We start from the raw sequence: 25,636 nt of genomic DNA, 5'->3' as shown, positions 1-25,636 counted from the left end.
CATTGAAACCTGCAAGAGATAAATATGAAGGAAAAATATTATCTCCTGCATTTGCAAAACTTTCCACAATACACTTAATTGCATGCAACAAAAACCAAATCCAAAGATTATCATATAGTCTCAGATATAAGTAGATGAAATTCTTTTGCCTCTGCACAATGTGTTACTATTTGTTTGAGGGCGACAGTAGTAACATGAACTCCAGGGGCAACGTCAGGCTGGGAGTATAGGGCAGAGACAAGTAGAAGTGATGAAAAGATATTTTGTTTGCAGTGCTTTCATTTCATCGACAAAAATAGCAATTGCTTGCAGTGTGTACTTTCTTAATAAATACTTTCCTAACTTAATATGGAATCTAAACTAAAAAAAAAACATCAAAAAACTTTCTCAGAAAATGCTTCCTTTTTTGCAATTTAATTAAAAAAAGCAATTGAAAAAATGTTGGCAGGTTTGACTCATAAAATACATTCAACTTTCTAGCTCTGCAGCTGTGTCTTGAGAGTTGCTGTGGTGAAAGCTTGAGGATTATTTCAAGGGGAACTCTTCCAAAAACCAAAATTTGTTAAAGAGCCCCACACAACAGAGAAACCCCTAATATACCCATCACTGTAATATATTCCTTCAAAAAGTATAAATAAATACAATTTTTATATGCTGAAATCCAGCTGCAAAACAGTTCTTCTCTTTCTGTATCATTTGTAATCTTGGCAGGAGAGGAGGGACTAAACGATTAATTTTACAAATTGTAATAACATCTCCACTGCTTACAGACAGCATGCATGTTCCTTTCCTTATTGACTTCATGTGTGCAGGGCATTGTGTGATCTGGAAGATGCAGGTTTAAGGCAGGCTGAGGACATTTTTTTGAGTCTCAAAGTAGCCAGCCATATCAGCAGTAGAACAGGGGGCCAGGCTTAGGGAACTGTTCCAAACCATATTATTACATTGCCAGTCCTTTTCTATCTCTGCCCTGGTGGCTCTGGCATTTGAAACAATGTGACAAATGCCAGCAGATTTTACAGACCTGCCTTGCTCTAGGAGACTGGCATTTGCAACATAAAAAGTAACAACCAGCAGTTCAGCAAATGCTGCTTTCATTGGCAATTACATTTACAAATACTTTTAAAGAAAAAGGAAAGGCTAATAAAGAGTTAATCTCAAGCTGCAGGCATACCTGCAGTTGTCTCAATAGTGCCCTTAAGTCTCCCCATATTTCTCCCGTTCAGAGGATCAGAAGCCAGACAAGAAGAAAAAACGCTAAACTGTGAAAAGAAAGTTCCCATAATGCCTCACTCCTGCACAGACACCCAGACCAAGTGAACATGCTCAGTTAGTTAGACTATGGGGCACATTTACTAACCCACGAACGGGCCGAATGCGTCCGATTGCGGTTTTTCGTAATGATCGGTATTTTGCGTTTTTTTCGGAAATTATCGCGACTTTTTCGTTACCAATACGATTTGCGCGAAAAAAAGCGAGTTTTTCGTAGCCATTCCGAAAGTTGCGCAAAATCTGGCGATTTTTTCGTAGCGTTAAATCTTGTGTGAAAAGTCGCGCCTTTTTCGTAGCGTTAAAACTTAAAAGGCGCAACGTTTTGCGCAAGTTTTAACTCTACGAAAAAATCGCGACTTTTCGCACAAGTTGTAACGCTACAAAAAAATCGCCAGATTTTGCGCAACTTTCGGAATGGCTACGAAAAACTCGCGTTTTTTCGCGCAAGTCGTAATGGCTACGAAAAACTCGCGTTTTTTCGCGCAAATCGTATTGGTAACGAAAAAGTTGCGATAATTTCCGAAAAGTCGTAAAGGCGCCGAAAAAATCGCAAAAAATACGAAAAAGTCACAAAATGTTCGTTTTCCAATCGGAATTTTTCCAATTCGGATTCGAATTCGTGTCTTAGTAAATCAGCCCCTATGAGTCAGCTACCTGCTGATTGGCTCATATCCACATTCCTAAGGGGGGGGGAGTGAGTTCTTAGCATTCTTGAGGGAGGGGGGAGCAGGAGAGGAGAGAAAACAGAGAGCTGCGTGTCTGTGGCACAGGAATTACAGACACAAGAAATCTTTTTTGAGAGAAGTCAGTGCAGCATTTCTGTGAGTGCTTATGGCTGTATTTACATAGACCTTTCTGATAAAGCTTACTTAGTTTTTACCTTTCCTTCTCCTTTAAAGCACTGTAATGTTTAAATAACTTCACATTGGAAGTTGCTTAGAATTATGTTTTCTTTTATTAGGCAAAAAAATATTTTTGGGTTGACATGTTCTTTAAGTTGTGTTTGGGTGGAGTTCCCCTTTAACATATAGGTGAAGTCTCCAATGAGATGTCACTCTGCATATTGTTCTGCCTCCTTTTAATTCTTTTCTCTGTAGTTTGAGTAATGTATTTGTTCCAGCTTTTTTAATACCTTCCTAATAATTTATCACATCACTTAGGGTAATGGCACATGGGAAGATTCATCACCCACAGGAAATCTGCTACCTGTAGGCGACAAATCTCCTAAAAATACCTTTACACTGATGTGGGAATCTTTGGCATTACAGCATATGAATATGTTTAAGGGAACTGGCTTCTTCTGCATTTATTGGTGGATACTCAGTTTATATATTTTAGCGTTAAAGTGTCCCACTGACAGCAATACAAAGGTATTTTCTTGTGATTGGTCACCCGTGGGTAATTCAAATCTTCCTATATGCCATAATAAAATGTATATAGTATGGGAGAAGCTTAATTTGTGATGCATAAATCAGAAAGACATGCATGCTGAGAGGTCAAGTTGTGAATTAATGGATATGCAGATAGAATATATCCAAAGATATGCAAAAGTGCAGTATGTGAACAGTGGCTGGTTTGTGAGGCTGTGTAAAAGAAACAGGCAAAGTAATCCCCAAAAAGATTTGCACTGTTGTGGTTATTTGCTGCCAAACATCACAGGACAATCTGATAAGCTTAAGATGATTTAAGTGTTTCACTCTTAGCCAGCCTTAAGTAGGCCACCCAGACATCAATGAGGAAGACACGCATTTGACATTTAACATGATACCCATGCTATTCAAACCCGACTGACTTTTCTTTGAGTTATATCCAACATATCCTCTATAAATGTTGCACTAAATTGAATTTTATAGACTTTTCTTTTTTTGTAAATTCTATTTCCTTTTTCCTCAATATTGCTTTGTCCCCAATGCATATAGCAATTAATAGTTCGAGGGATTTTTTCGATTCTGGCAGCTAAAAATTCTCAGCAGCAAAGAACAGAAAGGGACAGATACTGCTTTCAAATAGTAATTACAATTTTTCTTTTCTAATGGTGCCTATAAATTGACTGCTTTCTTAGCCACTCTTAGGCTGATGCCCCATGGGCAGAATAGTCACCTATGGTTAAATCTCTGCTTTCGCCAGTGGAAAGGCCTATGCGTTGCTTCGTTTTTCTGAAGTTGTTTAAAGTTCCCTCCTGCAGGAAGCTTCACGCAACTTCGGAAATCAAAGTGACACGTATGCCTTTCCACCAGTGATTCATTTTATTGCCTATGGAATGCATTTTGGGGAAATGAGTTGCCCACAGTCGCTGAGATTAACTGCAGGTAACTAATCCCCCCCCAGAGCATCAGCCTTATGTACATAAAACAGAGGCAATGGCACACTCCAAAATATTGCAAAAAAAATTACATAGTAATTCACTAAAGTTCTTCATCAGGGTGAAAAAAAGGATACAAAATAAAAGTTATTTTTATTTTAGAGTGTGCACCCCCTATCCTCCATAGTGCCTTTGCCACTCTTGACCAGTCTATTGGCCCATGTATGTGGTCAAAACACTCTACTGGGGCACGTTCAGATATAATTTGGATTGGCAGTTAGATTCCATTGGCCAATGACTGGATTGACCAATGGATGTGGTCCACCAAAAAGGGTAAATATAAACCAGCCATGTGATCTAATGATTGGTCTGAGGGCTGAATGATCGATAAAACACAACTGACCCATCACTTTGGAGGCTCCAAACAAGTGAATTATGGGAGCAAAAACTCCAAGTAACTTATTCAACAAAAAAGGTATATGCTTTTGAAGTTTGCTCATTAATTCCATCTCTTGATGTCACTCAGTGTCTTTGATATAACCCCCTCACTAGGCTGTTGCGTGTAGGTTCTATGGGAATATATCCCAAACAGACATAACTAATGTGCACAGGGTCCCCCCGCAAAAAAATCTTTGGAATTTTTCCATCTGCGCATCATCGGCATCTTCTGCCCGCCTGTGTCTTCCCTCCCTGCTTGCAATCAGGAGAGCTGCTGGAGACGAGGGAGCTTTTTCCTGCCATAGAGGAAGCAGACCCATGGTCCAGGCCCCCCTGTTCCCTGGTTTCCCCAGCAGCTGCAGGGTCTGCTTCCTCTATATGTACGCCACTGCAAACAGATCACCACAACGTGACCACAAATGATACTGCAGCCTAGCCAAGTATGCCTGGCACTGAAGTAAAGCTGTGACTGATTAAAGCCAGCATGTGACTTTAGAGGGAGGACAGAATTAGGAAAAGTACGGTAATGCTTTGAGGTAAAATTGAAGCAGAAAATATATTTAGATTATTTTTCCACATTTAATTTTTTGTCTTCCAAAGCTTGGTCCCAGTTTGTTTCAGAACCACATCTTTCCTCATCCAGCCACTCAGCCACAACTAAGGATGCTTAGAGATGACGTCTCTGTTCTTACTTTTCTCATTCTTCCAACCTACATTTCTTCATTATTGTCTCATGTTCCATATCCTGATTTATCTAATCATTCTCATTTTTTTGCTTTATTTCTTCCTTATCTTGCCTCCTTCTAATATTCTATTTTTATTCCTTCCAATATCCTTTATCTATATGTCAGATATATATGCCTATACAACATATTAACATAGCACAGCACTGTACACAGCTTTCATATATGAATCATTTATTTCCTTTACAGATACGTTGCCCTAGGCTACTGTCCTCTTTGCTGCATCGCGCACCTGCCCTGAATTTATTCCACAGCACGGCTGAGATGCTGCTGAAAGTCCATGTTATTTTTAAACCCTGTATTAAGTTATGTTATGTTAACAAGGAATGGTGTACATTAAAAGGTACATCTAAAAAAAAACTTAATAAATGTGCTTTCTAATTAAAAAACAGTTAATTTGCTGTGCTGGGCAAGAAATCGATATGCTACCCATATGCTACCACCTGCATGGCAGTCACAACTTGTGCCTAAATGCACTGTGTTCACCACCCTGCATACCATTTTGTGCTTCCAGAATTGAGGAAAATTATGCTAGGAATAGAGACTGCTTTATCCATACACAGGCAACATAGGGAAGGCATGTATGTACATATGAAACATACAGGCAGTACTCTGCCTGCCCTATACTGCCTGTGTGCCATACTCTGCCTGCCCTATGCTGTCTGTGTGTGCCATACTCTCCCTGCCCTATGCTGCCTATGTGTGCCATACTCTGCCTGCCCTATGCTGCCTGTGTGTGCCATACTCTCCATGCCCTATGCTGCCTATGTGTGCCATGATATGCCTATCCTACCCTGCCTGTGTGTGCCATACTCTGCCTGCCCTATACTGCCTGTGTGTGCCATACTCTGCCTGCCCTATACTGCCTGTGTGTGCCATACTCTGCCTGCCCTATGCTGCCTGTGTGTGCCATACTCTGTCTGCCCTAGGCTGCCTGTGTGTGCCATACTCTGTCTGTCCTATGTTGCCTGTGTGTGCCATACAGTACATACAGTGACACAATGCTGGCACTGTTCCTACAGGTGTGGCGTGAACAAGTGAACAATATGGGGGCTTACAGTCAATGCTTACAATGCAGGGTGTGAACAATACAGAGAATTACATGTTTAAACAATACAGGCGTTTACTAGCAGGGGAATTTTTTCTTATAACACAAATAGAGATTTCTGTAAGCACTGTATTTTGCAGTAAAACAAGTCTTTGTAAACAATTGACAATGTGTTATCATGCCTTTATAAAGATCACTAGACCCCTAAGGCAATATATCCAACCTAAAATCATCTAGCTGCAACTCATGAACTTTTTAAAGGATACTTGGAGTTGTAGTCCAGCAACAGCTAAAGGATATCAGACTGAAAATCAATGTCCTATATCCGTACTGCTCGGCACCTGGGGCATCCTTGTAATTTGAATAACTGTAGCTTAAGTCTGCTAAAAAATATAAACAAAGAAACAAAGAAAGTCATTAGGATTGTTTTACCACCAGTATGGATTCATGCAGCTTAGTTACCGTCAAGTATCATCAAGTACCACCTTTTGAAGAATTTTTGAAAATCTGAATTATTTGCTAAAAATAGACAATGGGAGATGGGCTTCCCGTAGTTCTGAGCTTTCCAGATAATGGTTTCTGGATAAGGGATACATAAAAAGGTACATTATTCTATATGATAGATGAGTGATTTTATAACTACTAAATCAGACAGCAATTGTGACATAAGAAGCAGAAGCTGACATCTCAACCAAATGAGCACATTTGGGGCATATCCACGCGTAATCATTAATGGTGGCTGCACAACAATATTTTAATAAACTTTAATGGGGGAATGTAGTATCTATTGTGTAACCCTTTCTTGGCACACTCACTTCTTTTGGGCTGTATACTTGTTTACACAGGAGAATTGGTTCCCTTTGCAATAGTGAAAGGTACTGGGAACTTGGATTTTAGCGCAGTGCCGCCACCTAGTGGACACTGAGGAGCACATCTCAAGGGGATTTCCACTAGGAAAATAATCTCACACAGTTTGCAGCAAATATAAAGTTTATAAATAGAAGTGTGAAAATGAAATAACTAAAACATGCAAACATTATTAAACCCTGCTTTGGGAAGTCTGTGTGGTTTTAGCCACTACTGGCTCAGTCCACAACCCACTCCTGGAAGAAATACCCTTTCCCAGTTCACTCCTGGCAAAGTCCTTTTCCCCAGAGCTCTTTGGTTTCCTCAGGTTGCGCTACCTGCCCCAAAGTACCTCTCCCTTTGGAATAGGCAGTTGCTCCCACGTAGCAGGCCACAAAAAACACCTGTCCTCACACAGGGGACACACACAGAGTATTTCCATACCTTCCCTTAGATGGATCACTCACTGGGGACCCGCAGGGGGTAAAGGCATCTAACCGAAGTGTAGCAGATCTCTCCTTACAGGCTGGCTCTCCAAATGCTAAGCAGAGCTCCCCTCAACCTTTACACTCTCACTCCATCCTGGATGGTCTCTCTGTCTGGCAAAACAACAGGGGCTCCCTTTATAAACTGTTGGGCCCACCCCTGATTTTTGGCTCCAAACCTAGGCACACCTTTCTCTCCCAACAGTGCACTGGGGCATCCAGCCAATCGGGTTTCTTCCCAGTCTGTAGCCAGGCTGGATGATGTCACAGACAGAGAAACAGGAGAAAGAGTTGTCTGATCTCCTACAATTGCTAACGGAAAAAATGTTTGCAATGGGACCAAAATGAGGCTTTGCGACAAATTTAGCATTTGTGCGACAAAAAAAACCTGTTAGTAAACACTTTGCATATGTCAGTAGCGCCAGATTTCTGTTGAATGCTTCCAGAGGCGGCGCCCAATCTCCGGTTCCCCCCTCCCCAGGATAGCACACTGTGCGTCCCGTCCCCAGTGCTCCAAATGTGAGAAATTGTAAGTGTGGTTGATGTCCCTAAATTGTAAGTGTGGCATGATGTCCCTAAATTCATGGAGCCCTAGGCCTGGGCCTTTGTGGCCTCGCCACAAATCTGGGCATGTTTCTTGCAACAGAAGGTTTGTGATCGCAAATGTTTTTGTTTGGGTATGTGCAAAGTGAATGTAATAAAACTTCTTAATGAAAAAAGTCCCAGTCATGATTCCACCATCTTCAAGCAGGTTTTAAACCTCAATAAGTGAACAGTCTTACATTGCAAACACCGCTAAACATTTGCACAAATGTCATTTTATTACACAAAAATTTGTTGTGTATAAAAAGGCACGATTTCTTTGTAAAAAAATATGTGTGCATTAGTGTTAGCCTATTGAGCACGACTTTCATCGTGTGGCTGCTTATTTTATATTGTTGTGCCAAAGCCCCTAGGATATTCACAGAAAAACAAGTAAAATTGGAGCATGTGTTGTGCTTGCCCTCTAGCAGTCACTAGATTAACAATCAAAGCATTTCATTTCAACTTGTTAAAGTAAAAAATGGTTTTCGCTCTGTTCTTGGGTTACTGCCATCACATTAGTATTAGGTACAGACATGCATGTAAGATGCTCTGACTAGTGAGCTTTGATGAATTAAATAGTTTAATGTTAGTAAATATATATAACAGTCATGATCGTAAATATCCATCAAATTTCTGTTTAACGTTGTATTCGAGAGACTTGACGGTTTGCAAGAATAACTTTGTCTTGTTGTCTCAGTAACCCCAGTGACTGAACTGTACCAAGACTCTTTGGGGATCTGTGGCAAAGGAACTATAGCTAAATGAATCGTGTAATATTGAGTGAGAGACATAGCAAAAGGAAAATGCCTGTGGTTTCATGGTTTTTATATTTTTATCATTCTATTTATTTCAGCTGCACTGATGATCATAGCAATATTATGTTAGCCATGTATAATTACATGCACCATAATAATCATTTCCCACCCTAGTTCAAATCTAAAGTAATAGCTGCATTTTTAAATCTGCATTTGTCTAACTCTGGAACTACAGGTATGGAGCCTTTTATCCAGAAGGCTTGGGGCATAGGGTTTTCTAAATAAGGGGTCTTTTTGTAATTTGGATCTTCATACCTTAAGTCTATTAACAAATAATTTAAACATTAAATAAACCCAATAGGTTCCCCTAATTTGTAGTTTTCTGGATAACAGGTCTCCAGATTACAAACCTACACAACTCTGAACTCTGTAATGTATTATGTTTAACACAAGCTATGTATTTTGAAGAATAATGTCCCAACCCATTTAAAATGTATTAACAGTTTCTAAGATATGATGCAGGAATTCCCCATTAGCATTTCTCAAGATGCAAAACTACAATTCCTATGGTTCAACTAATGCTGCAGGGATTTATTTCATTTTAAGCAAAAACACATTTGGGGTTATGTAATAAATGGCAATAAGTTTGAGCAGGAGCTGTAACCCATAACAACCATTTAAGGTTACCTGTTATAAGCAAACAACTTAATGGTTGCTATAGGTTGCTGCTCCTGGGCAAATTTAGTGCCTTTTATTACATATGGTGGTAAATACAGTGGCTTGCAAAAGTATTCGGCCCCCTTGAACTTTTCCACATTTTGTCACATTACAGCCACAAACATGAATCAATTTTATTGGAATTCCATGTGAAAGACCAATACAAAGTGGTGTACACGTGAGAAGTGGAACGAAAATCATACATGATTCCAAACATTTTTTACAAATAAATAACTGCAAAGTGGGGTGTGCGTAATTATTCAGCCCCCTTTGGTCTGAGTGCAGTCAGTTGCCCATAGACATTGCCTGATGAGTGCTAATGACTAAATAGAGTGCCCCTGTGTGTAATCTAATGTCAGTACAAATACAGCTGCTCTGTGATGGCCTCAGAGGTTGTCTAAGAGAATATTGGGAGCAACAACACCATGAAGTCCAAAGAACACACCAGACAGGTCAGGGATAAAGTTATTGAGAAATTTAAAGCAGGCTTAGGCTACAAAAAGATTTCCAAAGCCTTGAACATCCCACGGAGCACTGTTCAAGCAATCATTCAGAAATGGAAGGAGTATGGCACAACTGTAAACCTACCAAGACAAGGCCGTCCACCTAAACTCACAGGCCGAACAAGGAGAGCGCTGATCAGAAATGCAGCCAAGAGGCCCATGGTGACTCTGGGGGAGCTGCAGAGATCTACAGCTCAGGTGGGGGAATCTGTCCATAGGACAACTATTAGTTGTGCACTGCACAAAGTTGGCCTTTATGGAAGAGTGGCAAGAAGAAAGCCATTGTTAACAGAAAACCATAAGAAGTCTCGTTTGCAGTTTGCCACAAGCCATGTGGGGGACACAGCAAACATGTGGAAGAAGGTGCTCTGGTCAGATGAGACCAAAATGGAACTTTTTGGCCACAATGCAAAACGTTATGTGTGGCGGAAAACTAACACTGCACATCACTCTGAACACACCATCCCCACTGTCAAATATGGTGGTGGCAGCATCATGCTCTGGGGGTGCTTCTTTTCAGCAGGGACAGGGAAGCTGGTCAGAGTTGATGGGAAGATGGATGGAGCCAAATACAGGGCAATCTTGGAAGAAAACCTCTTGGAGTCTGCAAAAGACTTGAGACTGGGGCGGAGGTTCACCTTCCAGCAGGACAACGACCCTAAACATAAAGCCAGGGCAACAATGGAATGGTTTAAAACAAAACATATCCATGTGTTAGAATGGCCCAGTCAAAGTCCAGATCTAAATCCAATCGAGAATCTGTGGCAAGATCTAAAAACTTCTGTTCACAAACGCTGTCCATCTAATCTGACTGAGCTGGAGCTGTTTTGCAAAGAAGAATGGGCAAGGATTTCAGTCTCTAGATGTGCAAAGCTGGTAGAGACATACCCTAAAAGCCTGACAGCTGTAATTGCAGCAAAAGGTGGTTCTACAAAGTATTGACTCAGGGGGCTGAATAATTACGCACACCCCACTTTGCAGTTATTTATTTGCAAAAAATGTTTGGAATCATGTATGATTTTTGTTCCACTTCTCACGTGTACACCACTTTGTATTGGTCTTTCACGTGGAATTCCATTAAAACTGATTCATGTTTGTTGCTGTAATGTGACAAAATGTGGAAAAGTTCAAGGGGGCCGAATACTTTTGCAAGCCACTGTATTTAGAAATACTAAGCTGTACCGTTGTGCCTGTGCACAAGTTATGACACTAGCAAAATTTCTATGGACACACCTGAATTATATGATACTAACAGTTGCCTTTGCTTTAGAAAAAAATATATTTATATTTATGATATATTTATAAATATAATAGAAACATTTATACTTTTCTCTTTTCTTTCTGTTTTTTTAAACACTTAAGGGTGGGGAACTCAAGACATTAGGCTTTGACACAGGGAAGTCTATGGTACTTATTACTCTATATGCCTGTTCAAGAAGTCATTCAGAAACCAAGGGTATTACTTTGAAATTGCTCCTTTCTTTACCGTCATAATTTCTACTCTTCTGGGAAGACTTACCAATAAATTCTTGGCCATTGTTGGTGTGATGTGATTTTTATTCAGCCACAACGCTGAAACAGAGCTGGGTATGTTGCCACAATATAGGAAACGTGAAATTGTCAAGAATGTATTTGTACACTCCATCTTTAAGGCTAGTTTCAGTGGATCCAGGGCCCTAGCCGGAGCTGTAAAAACTGCCCCAAACAATTATTCTTCCTATGTGTGGCTGCTCTTCATAAAAACCCATTTTCTTGACAAATAGAACAGTTCTTTAATGTCTAACCATAAATTAACAGATACTTACTTCTCCACATGCAGAATGGCAAAAATGCACTGACCAGCCCTAAGCCTGGTCTCTTGGATAACTCTGAATAAGTGCAGCAAAATGGTTTCAGTTTGGCCCAGTTATTAGTTTGGGGCAATTCATTGGCATAAATGAACTAGATTTAGAGAGATACATATGCTGTGCAGATAGTAAAAGGATCATCATTTGCAAGTGTTTTTGGTTGCCATAAATCAATGGTTAAACACAAATCAGGAGCATGCATTGTTGGTAATTAATAAAGAGCCAGATTCCTGCAATGAGGCAAAATACTGCAAAGAAATCTTTTTCCCAATTACTTAATTTGTATTAGTTCATTTAGGGATCTCTAGGTAATTTTATAGGACAGGAGATCAGTGTTCCTGAGGAATGGGGCCTAAGAAGGGAAAGTGGGTTTCTAATGGAGATGTTTTATTGTAACTTTAAATAAAGTCTTTTTTATGGTTACATTTTTTGTAACCCCCTGTGGAGTTTCCTGAGTGCCTATATGCCCATGGTGGTTGTTGCTTTTTTCTAATGGTGTCTAATCACTTGGCACTTAAGATATTGTTATTCAATGTTTTGCCATTTTTTACTTAATGCATTTGTCTAGATTGTCTGTTTTGCCCACTATAATTCCTGGGCTAGTGAATAAAATAGAACTGGGATATCTTCCCTGTCAAGTTCATTATCTAACCCTCGAACTGTAAACTGTTTTTGATCAGTGGGATATGTCTATATCACATAATAAAATAGATTTTCATTGGGCAGGGATGCCGTAGAAATACTTTTGCAACATGAAAACAGAGAAACATCATAGACTGCCTGCAATTCTAGTCATTGGGAATCTCCATGAATAATCACTGAATAACTGAATCACTGAAAATGAGAGACAAATATTTAGTGAGCACAGTAACTCTGTCCCATTTAATATAATGAGTCTACAGAGATTTCCCACTTATTGTTATGGCAAGAATATGCTACTTGCACCATAAGCTGTAATGACAAATCCAAAATAACAATCTTTTTTTCCTAATTTACCTCAGGGTACAAAAGGTTTAGATGAAAAAGGACTGCATCAAAGAAAGATTTTAACTGTTCAAAGAAAAATATGTCTGTTTCCAAAAACCATGGAGATAGTTACATAGTTAAGTTGGGTTGAAAAAAGTCCATCAAGTTCAACCCTTCCAAATAAACTCCAGTGTAAATATATACATATACAGACCATCTATACAGTCACAAATATAACTATATATTACCAATACCTATACAGTTATGGGATCCATTATCTGGAAACCGTTTATCCAGATAGCTCCGAATCACGGGAAGGCAATCTCCCATGGACTCCAATAACTACTTTTTGTATGAAGTTCCAAATTACGGAAAGCTCCCTTATTCAGAAAACTGGATAACAGATCCCATACCTGTACTAACTAACTGTAGATCTGTAAAAATGATTTTGTCATGATATTTATGGTGTACTTTTTATTTCTAAATTACACTGTTAACAAACCTAATAATTCACTCTACCATTTAAAATGTAGTCTTGAATCAACAAATGTATTTTTTAGCTGTAAAATTGGTGTGTAGGCGCCATCTCAGTGCATTGTGCCTGACTCTGAGCTTCAGAGCCAGCGCTACACATTAGAACTGCTCTCAGGTAACCTATTGTTTCTCCTTCTCCTACTGTCAAAATGACCCAAGTCTCATTATAGCAAACAGTTTCTCCTGCTATATATACTCATGTCTAGGTGGGGCATGGGTCGGGCATGTGAGCATGTTTAGCAACACAAATGATTTCTGAACTCATTTTGATCTCTACAATGCACAAATCTTCTCTGGCCTTTAGGAAACCTGCTTTTTGCAAGGGTAAGGGGGTCTGGGGTGTCAGAAATCCTAGCCTCTTATTGTATTTAATGTTTATGGTGCTTCTCACTGTATTTAATGTATTTTACCTGCCACCACTTCTGCCCCTCACAGTATAATGTTTTTATGTTCTGGAGTTATTGTTCATATAAGTCAATATACCATTATTTACAAGTGCATACTATGTGTATTTCAGTAAATCCTTTACTGTACAAGCTAACTAAGGCTAATGGCACATGGGACAGTTTTTTCACAGTGTATTTTAACTGGCAGAGAAGCCTGAAGCCCCCTACATTATTGGGAGGCAATATAGGCAGTTCTGACTGTTTACCCACTCTTAGACAATTTGCAATTGGTCCTCTTTTTTTATTTCTTAGATTTTCAATTATTTCACTTTTTGTTCAGCAACTCTCCAGTTTCAGCAATTTCAGCGGCTAAAAAGCACCGAACATGTCTATAAAAATGGCTATAGTATAATACCTAGACATTCTGGAGCCCTGCAGCAAAATCCTTAGAAAGCATATATGTTTCACACCTATACACCTATTGCTAGTTAGGGTTCTTGCATCCCTAGAAACAGATCTGCTTTTATGGCTAATATCTCAAAGATAAGAAAAATCTCAGCCCAGTGCCAAAAATGTTACTGAGAAACGCCCTTTCCTGAGGAGCTTACAGTCTAAGCTCATGCAGAGCTGTATTATTTGTATGCACTAAATCCACTATTTGGATTCAATCGAACCCCTGAAACCTTCATAAAGGATTCGGCCGAATACTAAACTGAATCCAAATCCTAATAAGCATATACTAATTAGGTTTAGGAAGGGTTAAATATCGGCGTGATTCATGGGCGGTAAAAACTTTTCAACTTCCGTGTTCACGTGACAAAAAGTCACGCGATTCGGTTTGGCCTGGACCGTGGATTCACCCGAATCCTGGCTAAAAAGGCAGAATCTTGGCTAAATCCTGAACTGAATCCTGGATTTGGTGCATCCCTAATTAATTCTATTAATCAGTGTGAAACACAAGCTCTACTAAAACCGTTTCTCAGGCATATTCCTAGAACACCCCAATAAATCTTATTTTAGTGTGACTGCAGTCAAGTAAAATGAACCTGGATAGTGCAACTGGTATATTCACATTCTGTGGGTGCAGTACCCAATAGCATTCTTGGTACACTCATCAAACCCCATTAATGTCAGGGGATGTAAGAACCCCTACGAAGATTCACTCCAACCAGATCCAGTTTTTAATACAGAAAGTAGAGTTGGATCAGAAGGGTTAGTGTGAACAAAGTGCTGCACACTTGTTATTTTTTTGTCTTTTCATGGTTGCCTACATTCATAGCTTCACTACCAGAATACATAATGCAAGGCACTATAGGCTAAAAATATTTGTACTTTGGCAACACACAACCTTCCCTCAAATTGTGGCTAATGTGGGTTTGTCCTTGAGTTTCTTCAACATCTTACAGCATCCCTGAATAGTGTAGCCTCACAGCCATGAACAGCATGGAAACCTCCCAGAGGTTAAACAACCCATCACATAGGTAGTGTTTTATTAAACTTGCTCTAAACAGCTTCTCTACTAATAATCTTTATGTAGTCACTATAATGGAACTTTGTTGTGTGACTTTGTAGTGTGTTGTGACTTTGTAGCGTGACTTAGTGCTATTCAGAATTATCCAGAATTCTTCTGGAGAAGCTCTATTAACTGATGGGTCTGGAAAAAAACGTTTCCCCCTGACAGTATTCCTTCAAATTCTGCAGTGCAATAGTAGATAATGTCTGCACCCAGTAAGGAAGTTATATTCAGCCATTGATAATATTACCTGGGCACTGTGGCCAGCCCAATATTTCATTCTAGAAAGAACAACTTAATCATATGATAAACTACCCTTCCAAGGAAAACTAGGGCCAGAAAACGCTAACGTTTGGCACTGAGAGTTTTTCATTGTGACTCAGTCTAGACAAGTGCAAGGTTAATAAATGCCCAAACTATGTCAGCTGTAGGTGGCATTACCTTCTAATGCATTAAAATGATATAATAAGAGCCTTTGAAGTGAAAGATATTTGAGATTTTAAAAGCATTTGAACACATTAACTACCATATGTTGGTCCATTAGAATGTATCATCAGCTGCAGCCAGCCTTCTTTAACAGGATAATAATATCAACCCACATTCTTACTACAGAGTGTGGAATGGGGGCTGCTAATTTTACCTTTAATGTATTATGTCCCCTGAGTTTATTACTAGGCAAGGAGGGACACTTTGTTAGTCTCTTGGTCATGTTATTTTGATAAAAGGCCAGTCATAAGGGGTCAAGGGGGACCCTTGATTCTTGCACCCTGCACTGAGCGAAAAAAAACCAGGACTGCTGCTCCTACATTGCACCTCAGAATGACGCACAAGGGATAAGGTGTAAGGGACCCCACCACACAGTGGGCACAGTTAAAAAACAGTAAACATAGTTTTGTAGCTTTTTACTTTTGCACACTATCCCCTATATGTAATAAAAGGCACTAAGTTTGCAGAAACCCATGGCAACCGATAAGATGTGTGCTTTTAAACAGGTGACCAGTAAAATCTACCTGCTGATTGGTTGCTATGGGTTACTGCTCCTGGGAAAATGTTGTGCCTTTTATTTCATAACTTCCCTCAGTGAGGCATTGTAAATATTGTTAGTGTGGCAACTGTATTCTGTTTCCTTACATATAACTATGACAACATTTATTTATATTAGTTTTGCAGTCTGACTGGCAGAAATAAGAGACAAAATACAGCATACTGTATAGCGTTTTACTATAAATTACATTTTCCTCAACCCACACAATTTATGGCACATATTTTTCACTTGTGTGGTGACATGGGACACCATAAGTGGTGGCAGACTGGCTATTATCTTTCTATATGAACTCTTGCAACATACAAACTGCAGTAACACTGATATTTTTTACTTAAAGTTATTAAAGTTCAAATGGTGGTTTACTCTAAATGTAGCTGGCAAAGTGGTAGAAGGCAATGGGTATCCCCTGCAACACACTTTTGCTTTTAGACGTACAAGCTAGAGAGTGCCTAAGGCAATAAGCCATAGTAGAGCCCTGTACTTTCCATCTCTATTAAGCTTATGGACTGAGCTTAGGGACCGACACACGATATACTTTATACATAGAATATAAATGACATAATACAAGGCTAATTAGAAATTTATTCCAATTCATGTTACATGGCAGCTCTAAAACCTCTGCATCAGAATGTATTAGTCAGCCCCATAGCATTAGCTTATTTGAGAGGGTTTTTAGGGTTTAGTTCTCCTTTAAAACTGTTTTTGCTGCTCTATAATATAATAGTGTGGTCACTCAGGGCCATAAATCACAATCACAGAAACAATCCCTTATAATCATTAAACTAGCATATATATACAGGTATAGGACCCGTTATCCAGAATGTTTGGGACTAAGGGTATTCCGGATAAGGGGTCTTTCCGTAATTTGGATCTCCATACCTTAAGTCAACTAAAAAATCAATAAAACACTAATTAAACCCAATAGGATTGTTTTGCTTCCCATAAGGATTAAATATATCGTAGTCGGGATCAAATACAAAGCACTGTTTTATCTTTACAAAGAAAAAATCAATTTTTAAAATCTGAATTATTTGATTAAAATTAAGTGTATGGGAGACAGGCTTTCCATAATTCGGAGCTTTCTGGATATTGGGTTTTCGGATAAGGGATCCCTTACCTGTATGTCAGCGTAAGGCCTAGATTTACCCCATAATTTCATAGCACTGTAGAGCTGATCTAACTCATTAAATTCTATGGGTCACATTCAGGCATTTAAGACTTTTTGGCATCCAAAGTGCTTTATAATGCAACGTAAAGAGCCGTTGCTTTATTTTATAAGCTTACACCTCTTTATATGCCAGAATTAGCATAAAATAATCACACAGTTTTATAATTAATCATGATTTTTACACAGTGTACTGTACCTGCTGGCAATGTTTGTATTGCAATGTTGTTTTTTATACGCTGGTAAAATATACCCACTGTGTAACCATTTATATTTAGGTCTTTTAAGTAAATGCTTTATTTTATAATAAAATGGAAATTGGGTTATAAAATCAACTTTTATATCCATATATAATATAATATATAATATTATATCTATGTATATCACACTGATAAAGCATTAGCTCTTGCAGCCTGGAAACCAAATAATAGTTATATCCAGCTTTTTTATTGCATGACAAACTGTTCTGTAGATAGAATCTAGTTTTTTTTTATTGCTTAAGGAAGACAAGGTTAGTAAGCTTTGAGGTTTGAAACATATTATGTTGCTATTTCTTTTTAGTCTGCCTATGTAAGGATTCTGAAGATAGCAAGTAAAGATATTTTTTAGACGTTATAACCAGCCTGTGAGACATATTAGGTTTCCTTTTCCATGCTTGCCCTAGCTGAGTCTCTTCAAAGGATCCTGCTTCTAAAAGGACATTTCTCTTGAAGTCTAGATAATATTCCCCACCTCCTAAAATAGATATGTGAAGAACCCCTAAGAAAAGCTAAAATACTGGAAACCAGAAAGGAAGACTCATTAACAAGGCTCGGCAGAATAAGCGCTTCATTATTGTCTGATCAAAATAGCTTTCAGTGGTTAGATCAAGATAGATTCCACCATGACTGGGCCTGCATCATAGAACTCATTCATCATAGAACATTCCTGTAGGTTGTAGACTGGGTGTATGTCCAATAGAAGCAGCATTTATGGAGCATTTATCAGAGCAGAATCAATATACAAAGCATTGTGTAAGTTATATATTGTGTACATGTATTCATATATTGATTTTATGCATTATGTATCAATTCTATGAATGTATTAAGCACACATGGAGCATCATCTTTATGTGTTTTATCTGTTCCTTTTAGTACCAAAAAGCAATGAGCAAATAACCTAGAGCTATAGGAGAAATAATGATGGGAGCCAACTCTTCTAATAAAGTAAGCCATAACCCAAAGGCATAGATTTGGGTTTACAGAGCAGCAGTTGGAGTGCTGAAAGGGATTTCATTAAGATGTTTGTGAGTGTATTACTTACACTGTATTCTAAGATTAAATAAAATATAATACAAATATAAAACAATAGGTTTCATCTGGTGCTCCATTAAGAGAACTACTATCACAATATGTGTGAATTGCATTTACATTTGTCTCTCACAGTGGGAATGCACCTACAATGTGAATTTCAGACCCCTCCGTGATTTCTAAGTAGGGGAACTTGCTAAATTGCAGGGTATTCAAATACTTGTGTTCCTCACTGTATATATATATGTAGGGGTTTACCAAAAATGGGCCCTTAGGACAGGAACCCCTAGGACAGGCCACAGGGTGGTGCTGGGAAACAGGGACACTGGGATGACTGGGTTGCTAAATAGTTAATAGGGTGTATACCTGCAGTTAGGGATATGGCCACAGGGTGGTGCATAGGCCCATATAAGGGGATGCAGCCATGTGGTGTTGGTCAGACATTTTGGGGACTGCTCCAGTAAGGAGTACCCCAGGTACAGCTTAGTGTTAGAAGTTCTATAATAGATTGCTCTAGGAGTAATATGTAGGACACCAGGAGTTTAGAATGGGTGGACATTGCCCCTCCAGGAGTGGAAGTGAGGTTAAGACCTCCCGGCATTACATCAGCCGGAGTGCAGGGCCATAAGTGGTTAGGTAGGTGGACAAGGTCACCGCTAACCCAAGGAGGCTGGATCTGAGGGGACTTAGGCGTGAGTACCGGGGTGGGCTGCCTGTGGTGAGGCTGCCTAGCGTGAGTACCGGGAAGGACCCCAAGAGGGGGTGCCTTCTGTCTAGAAGGAGACACTTGGCGTGAGTACCCTGAGTTGCCCAACAGGAGAAAGCTCTCAATGAGTAGTGAGGAGATAAAGCCCTGCATGCTGTGTGAAATAATATGTGCCACTCCTGGAGAGGTCCTGCCCTAATAAACTGATTCATCTAATTCATCATACTCCGTGTGTATCTGACTCTTTCCTGCCACAAGGATCACCTACCTGCCGGTAAGCAACTACCCCAGGGAGGGGCAAGGTACTGGGGGCTGTGTGTGGATCCCAGGCAGAGGTACTAGAGACTGTTAAGTTCCCAGGGGGTGGATTATAGTTCCACAACACCATCCCTGGGTGGAGGCACGCCTTTCAGGGAGAAATCCTTGTTAACCCCCATAGTAAGCGGGGGCTCAGGACTCCTGTAGCGCCAAAGCAAAGTTATCAGCAGGTAGCAGCACAAGAATCATTCTAAAGTGGGCTACATATATATATACAAACAGTTCTTAAGCTGCACACCAAAAGTCTTAGACGCTACCTGGGTGCCTGGACGATGTATAGAAAAGCAGAGGAGAACGGCACTCGCAGGAAATTTCACACCGGAGACGTCAAATGGCTTATAAAAAAGTGAGGTTCTTTAATGGTCCCACGTTTCAGTTCCTCCAGGAACTTTCATCAGGGATGAATGTTTGTGTGTCGAAACATATGTTTGCTAAAGAAATGTATTAAGTTAAAAATTGCAATATAAATAATATATATGCTTGTTGCTATCATCCCTTTACAGACCTTCGCCCATTGGACATGTTGTCAGAAATGACAAACTCTAGCAATGCTTCAAGTCATTTAAGAATGGTTCAGTCACAAGGATCTCGTGGGTTTCATCTCTCTACCTCACCCCATGCCCTCAGCTTTCCGTCATCACGCCTCTTCCACAACTGCCCACTCTTCCCTGAAGAATTTTCCCTGGTTCTCACTGTGAAGATTCCCAGCATTCCACCAAAGGTGACCATAGGACCATTTATAAGTTTCTACTATTAGCAACACTGCTGTTATAAGAAACATGAATCAACCTTATTAAGATTACAAAATAATGTACCTTGGGTATAGATCTCTTTTAGAGACTTATATACTTTATACTTTAATAATTTTGCTTTCACTTGAAGGGAATTTCACCTTTAAATTACCTGTTATAGATGCACCTAATGTGAGCATATTTACATTTAGGGGCACATTTACTAATCCACGAACGTCCGAAAAGCGTCCAAATGCGTTTTTTTGTAATGATCGGTATTTTGCGACTTTTTCGCGAATTGTCGCAAATTTTTTGAGCGCTCAATATTAAAAAGTTGCGACAATTCACAAAAGTCGTAATGGCTATGCAAAAGTCGTGACAATTCACGAAAGTCATAATGGCTATGCAAAAGTCGTGACAATTCACGAAAGTCATAATGGCTATGCAAAAGTCGCGACAATTCACGAAAGTCATAATGGCTATGCAAAAGTCGTGACAATTCACGAAAGTCATAATGGCTATGCAAAAGTCGCGACAATTCACAAAAGTCATAATGGCTATGCAAAAGTCGCGACAATTCACAAAAGTCATAATGGCTACGAAAAGTCGCGACGGTGACGAAAAAATCGCAAAGAATACGAAAAAGTCGCAAAATGTTCGTTTCCAATCTGATTTTTTCCCATTCGGGATTCAGATTCGTGGATTAGTAAATCAGCCGCATAGGGTCAGATTTACTAATCTATTTTTTTTTATTTGTAAAAATTTGAATAAACTCATTTCCACAACATTTACTAAAAAGTCTGAACTAAAAAATTACGTGTGGAAAAAAGTCTCGAAAAAGTAGTGAAACTGAGACCTCTACTTTTTTTAATGTCACACAAAAAACAAGAAGCAAATATCCGAAAACCTCTAAAGTTTCAAAGCAAAGAAGGATCCTCCAGGGAAGGATCAAACTGTTAGTAAATGGCCCCCTAAGTCTTACTTACCATCCTTACCATCCTTATTGTGCCTTTATCTAACCTGCAACTTAAATTGCAGAACAAAAAACAGATTTATCATGAGGGTTTAATTTTATTATCATTCTTATAATGTATTGTTAAATTTCCTTATAGACCCCCCCATTCATTTTGCATGCTAACAAAACGTTTCTTCCTCGCTACGGTAATTAATGCTTATCAACTAGCTAGCAATTAACATTCCAAGATTGAGAGCTGCAAAACAAAACATTTAAACATTTTTATAACCACAAAAACTTTAAAGATGAATTGCAAACTAACATGGTTGCAGTCTACGAGATAATAAAGGTTCATTTTTAGGTGCACTACCCTTTAAACCCAGATTTTTATGTTCTTACCACCAACTTTTAGGTAATTTACTCATGGAGGCAACTGCAGAGCCAACTCAACCTCACACTGAAGCAGCTAAGCTGATTCTAATTGGCTGTGCAGTTCTTGTCTGAATATTTATCTACACTTCTGTTAAACAAGTAGTTACATTAAATAAAAAGCCGGTACCCCAAAAACATCTTGCACATATTGTATTTATTTTATTATTTTGTAAGTTTTGTTTGTGGTTTTTTTTTTTTGCAGAAAAATGAATACCTGTTTACTGTAGTCACAGAGAAGAGCAAACATGTACTTCTTGGAATGCGATATTCAGAAAACAAAGTCCACTTTCTGTTCTGGAGCCCTAAACACACAAATGAATGGCAGACTAAAGTTACCTTTCGAGGAATATCATTGGCTGACAACCAGTGGCACACGTTGATCCTAGCGGTGTCTGGGCTTTCTGTCTCTCTCACAGTGGACTGCAGTGTTCCTTTAGACCTGTAAGTGTTTACAATTTTAAGTGCTATGGGCATTAAATTAGAGCTCACCACAGAAAAATTCACCCACTCTCTTCATCCCCATGGGATTTGTAGAATAGTGTTTATTAATTGGTGAACTCTAACTTTCACCAATTAATAAATACATTCCAAAAAAACCCATAGGAATAAAGAGAGTGGGTACAGTTTTCTGTGGTGAGCTCTAATCTCACATTTTCATAAATCTGCCCCTAAGTCTAACATCAAGGGACCAATTTAGAGATTAGTGTTTACAACAGGAAAACTCACTCACTTTCTATTCATTCCTATAGGATTTTTAGATGCGTATTTATCAATGGATAAAAATTAGAGTTCCCTAATTGATAAATATGCTTTTAAAAATCCCATAGAAATAAATAGTGGGTGAATTTTTCTGTGGTGAACTCTAATCATACATTTTGATAAAACTGCCCTCTAGGACTGAACTGCTGGTCTACATAATGGAGGACAGTATGTTAGTCCTGTGAGTTTATTCTACATTACAACCTAACTGCTCTATATACTGACTATGACTGACTATGTCTATATATACTGACTACACCCAGGAACATTGCATTGCTATAAGAATGAGGCACTCCCATTGTAACGTCACATATATATTAGTAGTCATCTAGAATGCCCTTTCAGAGATAGACAACGAGGGAGCACGTAAATGTATAAACTTAAATATGCAGGAAAGTAATGTTCTGTACAGTCAATGTGCGTTTTACTGCTTATAGGGCACAATAAATGGAAAGCAATTTCTTTTTATAAATAGCTTCCCTTCCCATGCTAATGGGGTGTATGTAGAAGAATAATTGTGCCTGAGAAAATCTGACCTGCAGTCAGATAATTTAAGTCCCCAAGATGACAGAACAACTACATTAAGACAGTGGGTAGATTCATTAGTCTTACAGAACGTATGGAGCAAGAAACACAATGGTCTCAGACAACATGAAACCAATCACAAATAGTAAAATTTTTTACTATAATGCTTTAATAAATATTTTAGTAATTTTTACTTGTTCCAACCATTGGTATATTTTTATTTCTTACATGTGACCAGTGTCCTGGATAAACCATTCCCATCATCTTTAAACACGAGCGGCTCTCATATATATGTTGGAAGCAGAAAACGTCAGAAAGGCTTTTTCACAGTAAGTTAAGACTATTATTGATAATTACTCTGCAAAGTGTGTTTGTTGGAGCAGTTTGTTTAGCCGGTCTAAACTGAACCATCCTTCTGCCTAAAGTGCTTATTATTTATCCAAGCACAATCCTTATAAATAACATAGTATACAACATAATAAAAATAATTTACAAACTATATCTTTATTTTTCTCACTCAGTTATAAATATAACACACTTTTGCCCAATACAATTCAACAATAAAAACATCCTCCCACTCCACTCACCCTCTTAACATCAGGTATAGTAGAAAAGTGCAATAGGTCGCCAACAGAGTGGATCTTCTCCCAATATGCCGACCTAAGGGTGGGCGATATTAGGCTAATTAAATTGTTTAGCCCTAGGGCCAAACAATTGAATTAGAACGGCGGGCATAAGCATCCGATGGGAAAATCAAACCCAGTGGTGGTGCCCATACATGGGCAGATAAGCTGCTGTATCGGTCTAAAGGGCCGATATCGGCAGCTGAAATCGGCCTGTGTTTAGCCACTTTTACACACAAGTGCAAAAAAAAAAAAGAGTTATGCAATGCAATCGAAAGAATTTACTGCATGGTACAGATTTCCTAACAAGCAAAAACATTAACATTTATTTATTTAAATAAATGAAAATATAGTTTTACGGTAGAATTTGAAAAAAGTAACAACGGACAAATGATATTGTTGTGTGGTATATATATATATATATATATATAGGGATCCAGCTGAGAAAGAACAAATATCTGGGAGCTAATGTACTAACACATCCTGAATTTCCTATTGCAGTCACCCATACTGAACAGCAAATAGTTTGAAACTGTCTACTGTAAGTTAGAAAAATAAAAAGAAAGGTATGGTTGGTTGCTTTGGACAACTGCACTGGCACAATTTACCACCCATGTTAGTTGATTATCCTACTGAAATTTTAAATGCATTGAGAAAGGCACAGCAGGAGTCTAAGTGGCACTTTGCTTTGGTGCAATCAGCATATGTAGCCATGGTGCCTCTTTAATTACCTTTGTGGAATATTTTAAGAATAAACTTCATTCTGGTTTGCAGGGCTTGATAAGGCAGCTTGTTCTTCTACCTGGCTCTGACGCTACCTCTAGGATTTGCCCAAATTCTAAGCCAAGGCTCGCAGAGCTGTCCATTCCTGGGGTGCTGAAGGAGCTACCAATTAAGATTGATGACAGTGGTGCCCATCTGAAGTATTCATATGGTTAGTAGGAAAGACTATTAATTCCAATTTATAAATATTACTGGAATTACTATAAAATGTTAATGCAGTTTAGTATTTGCATGTTTGGTTAAATTCACAGGCACATATAAATCATAAAAATACCAAATAAACTGTGTTATTTGTCACACTGCTTTTAGGGCACATAAGGGGTCAGCTTAGTTTTTCTAAAGGATCACTTGGCTCCTTATTCACAGTTTATTCTATTGTAGAGAGGTAAAAGTAGAAATAAAGGTTACATCAGAAGGCAGTAATTGGCAAGCTATCAGATGGCAAAGCAATTCTCTTTTGCTTTCTAACATTTCACAGCAGCCAATATAAAATTTTGAAGTGGATATAATAAATGGAAAGTCTGAAAATATTATTAGGCACAGAGATAAAAATGGAGCAAATGAAATAACAGAATCACTTATCAGAAATGAAAAGGAAAAATATGATATATTGGCCATCAGTACAACAAACATAGGGGAAACAAAAATGTTTTAAAGAGATAGAGCCATTGCCTTAAAAGTACAAGTACTGTAGAGAACTAGGACTTACATTTTTCTACAAATGTGTATTCTGAACAGTGACCCTATATGATCTGTGTAAATATGTTTATACACTGGTTGCTCTGATAAGTATATCTCATATATCTATATAATGGCCCTTTAAATTTAGCCTGGGTTTGGTTAGGGTGGTGTTGACTTTAGCATCAGGCTGGCTGTGGAGGGAGAGGGTGATAACACATAAAGGGTAGAACTTGGCCCATTAGAAAAATTTACATTGTTACATTCCATTGCACTGTGTTAAGTGATCTCTGGGCAGCAACAGGGTTAATCCATCAATGTGCAGCAAGTAACAAATGGCACTGCATGCAGCACTTTTACAGATGAGCGTACAGTTTCAGCACAGTACAAATAAAACAGCATGATTTTTGAAGTGCTAGACAAAATTGGTGTTCCCTGCTGCTAGTTAGAACTAACTAGCCTGAATGTTCCCTTTCTTCATCAGAAACTGATATGAAGGTGACTTTGGGTCCTCAGCCTCCTTGCACTGACACTGACATGTCTAAATTCTGGATGGACACATCTTTGAAGGGGCTGTTCCTCTGTAATGGTGTCAAGTGGATCCCAGTGCTTGAAAGTAAGGAAAGAAGACAACCTACAAGTAGGGGGCCATTTATTAACCATCGTGGTTTTTTCCCTGATTCAGAT

At 38.8% G+C, this 25,636-nt stretch overlaps 1 protein-coding gene across 2 annotated transcripts in view; it reads left to right on the top strand.

Annotated features, from left to right (window-relative positions):
- The window catches only part of tspear (thrombospondin-type laminin G domain and EAR repeats), a 57,299-nt gene that overhangs the window by 4,491 nt on the left and 27,172 nt on the right, over window positions 1-25,636 (top strand). The window contains exons 2-6 of one of the 2 annotated variants that reach the window (XM_002936523.4): window positions 19,967-20,184; window positions 21,784-22,022; window positions 23,104-23,194; window positions 24,263-24,422; window positions 25,434-25,565. In XM_002936523.4, the coding sequence (XP_002936569.3) occupies window positions 19,967-20,184; window positions 21,784-22,022; window positions 23,104-23,194; window positions 24,263-24,422; window positions 25,434-25,565 (840 nt within the window). Of the gene's footprint in view, window positions 1-19,966; window positions 20,185-21,783; window positions 22,023-23,103; window positions 23,195-24,262; window positions 24,423-25,433; window positions 25,590-25,636 lie in introns of both variants that reach the window. The other variant, XM_012971441.2, reaches the window with a different exon arrangement.

This window comes from Xenopus tropicalis, chromosome 9 (assembly GCF_000004195.4).
Source record: "Xenopus tropicalis strain Nigerian chromosome 9, UCB_Xtro_10.0, whole genome shotgun sequence".
Lineage (NCBI taxonomy): Eukaryota > Metazoa > Chordata > Amphibia > Anura > Pipidae > Xenopus > Xenopus tropicalis.
Note: the sequence above shows the minus strand (reverse complement) of the source record. Positions and strands in the feature narration are given on the sequence as shown.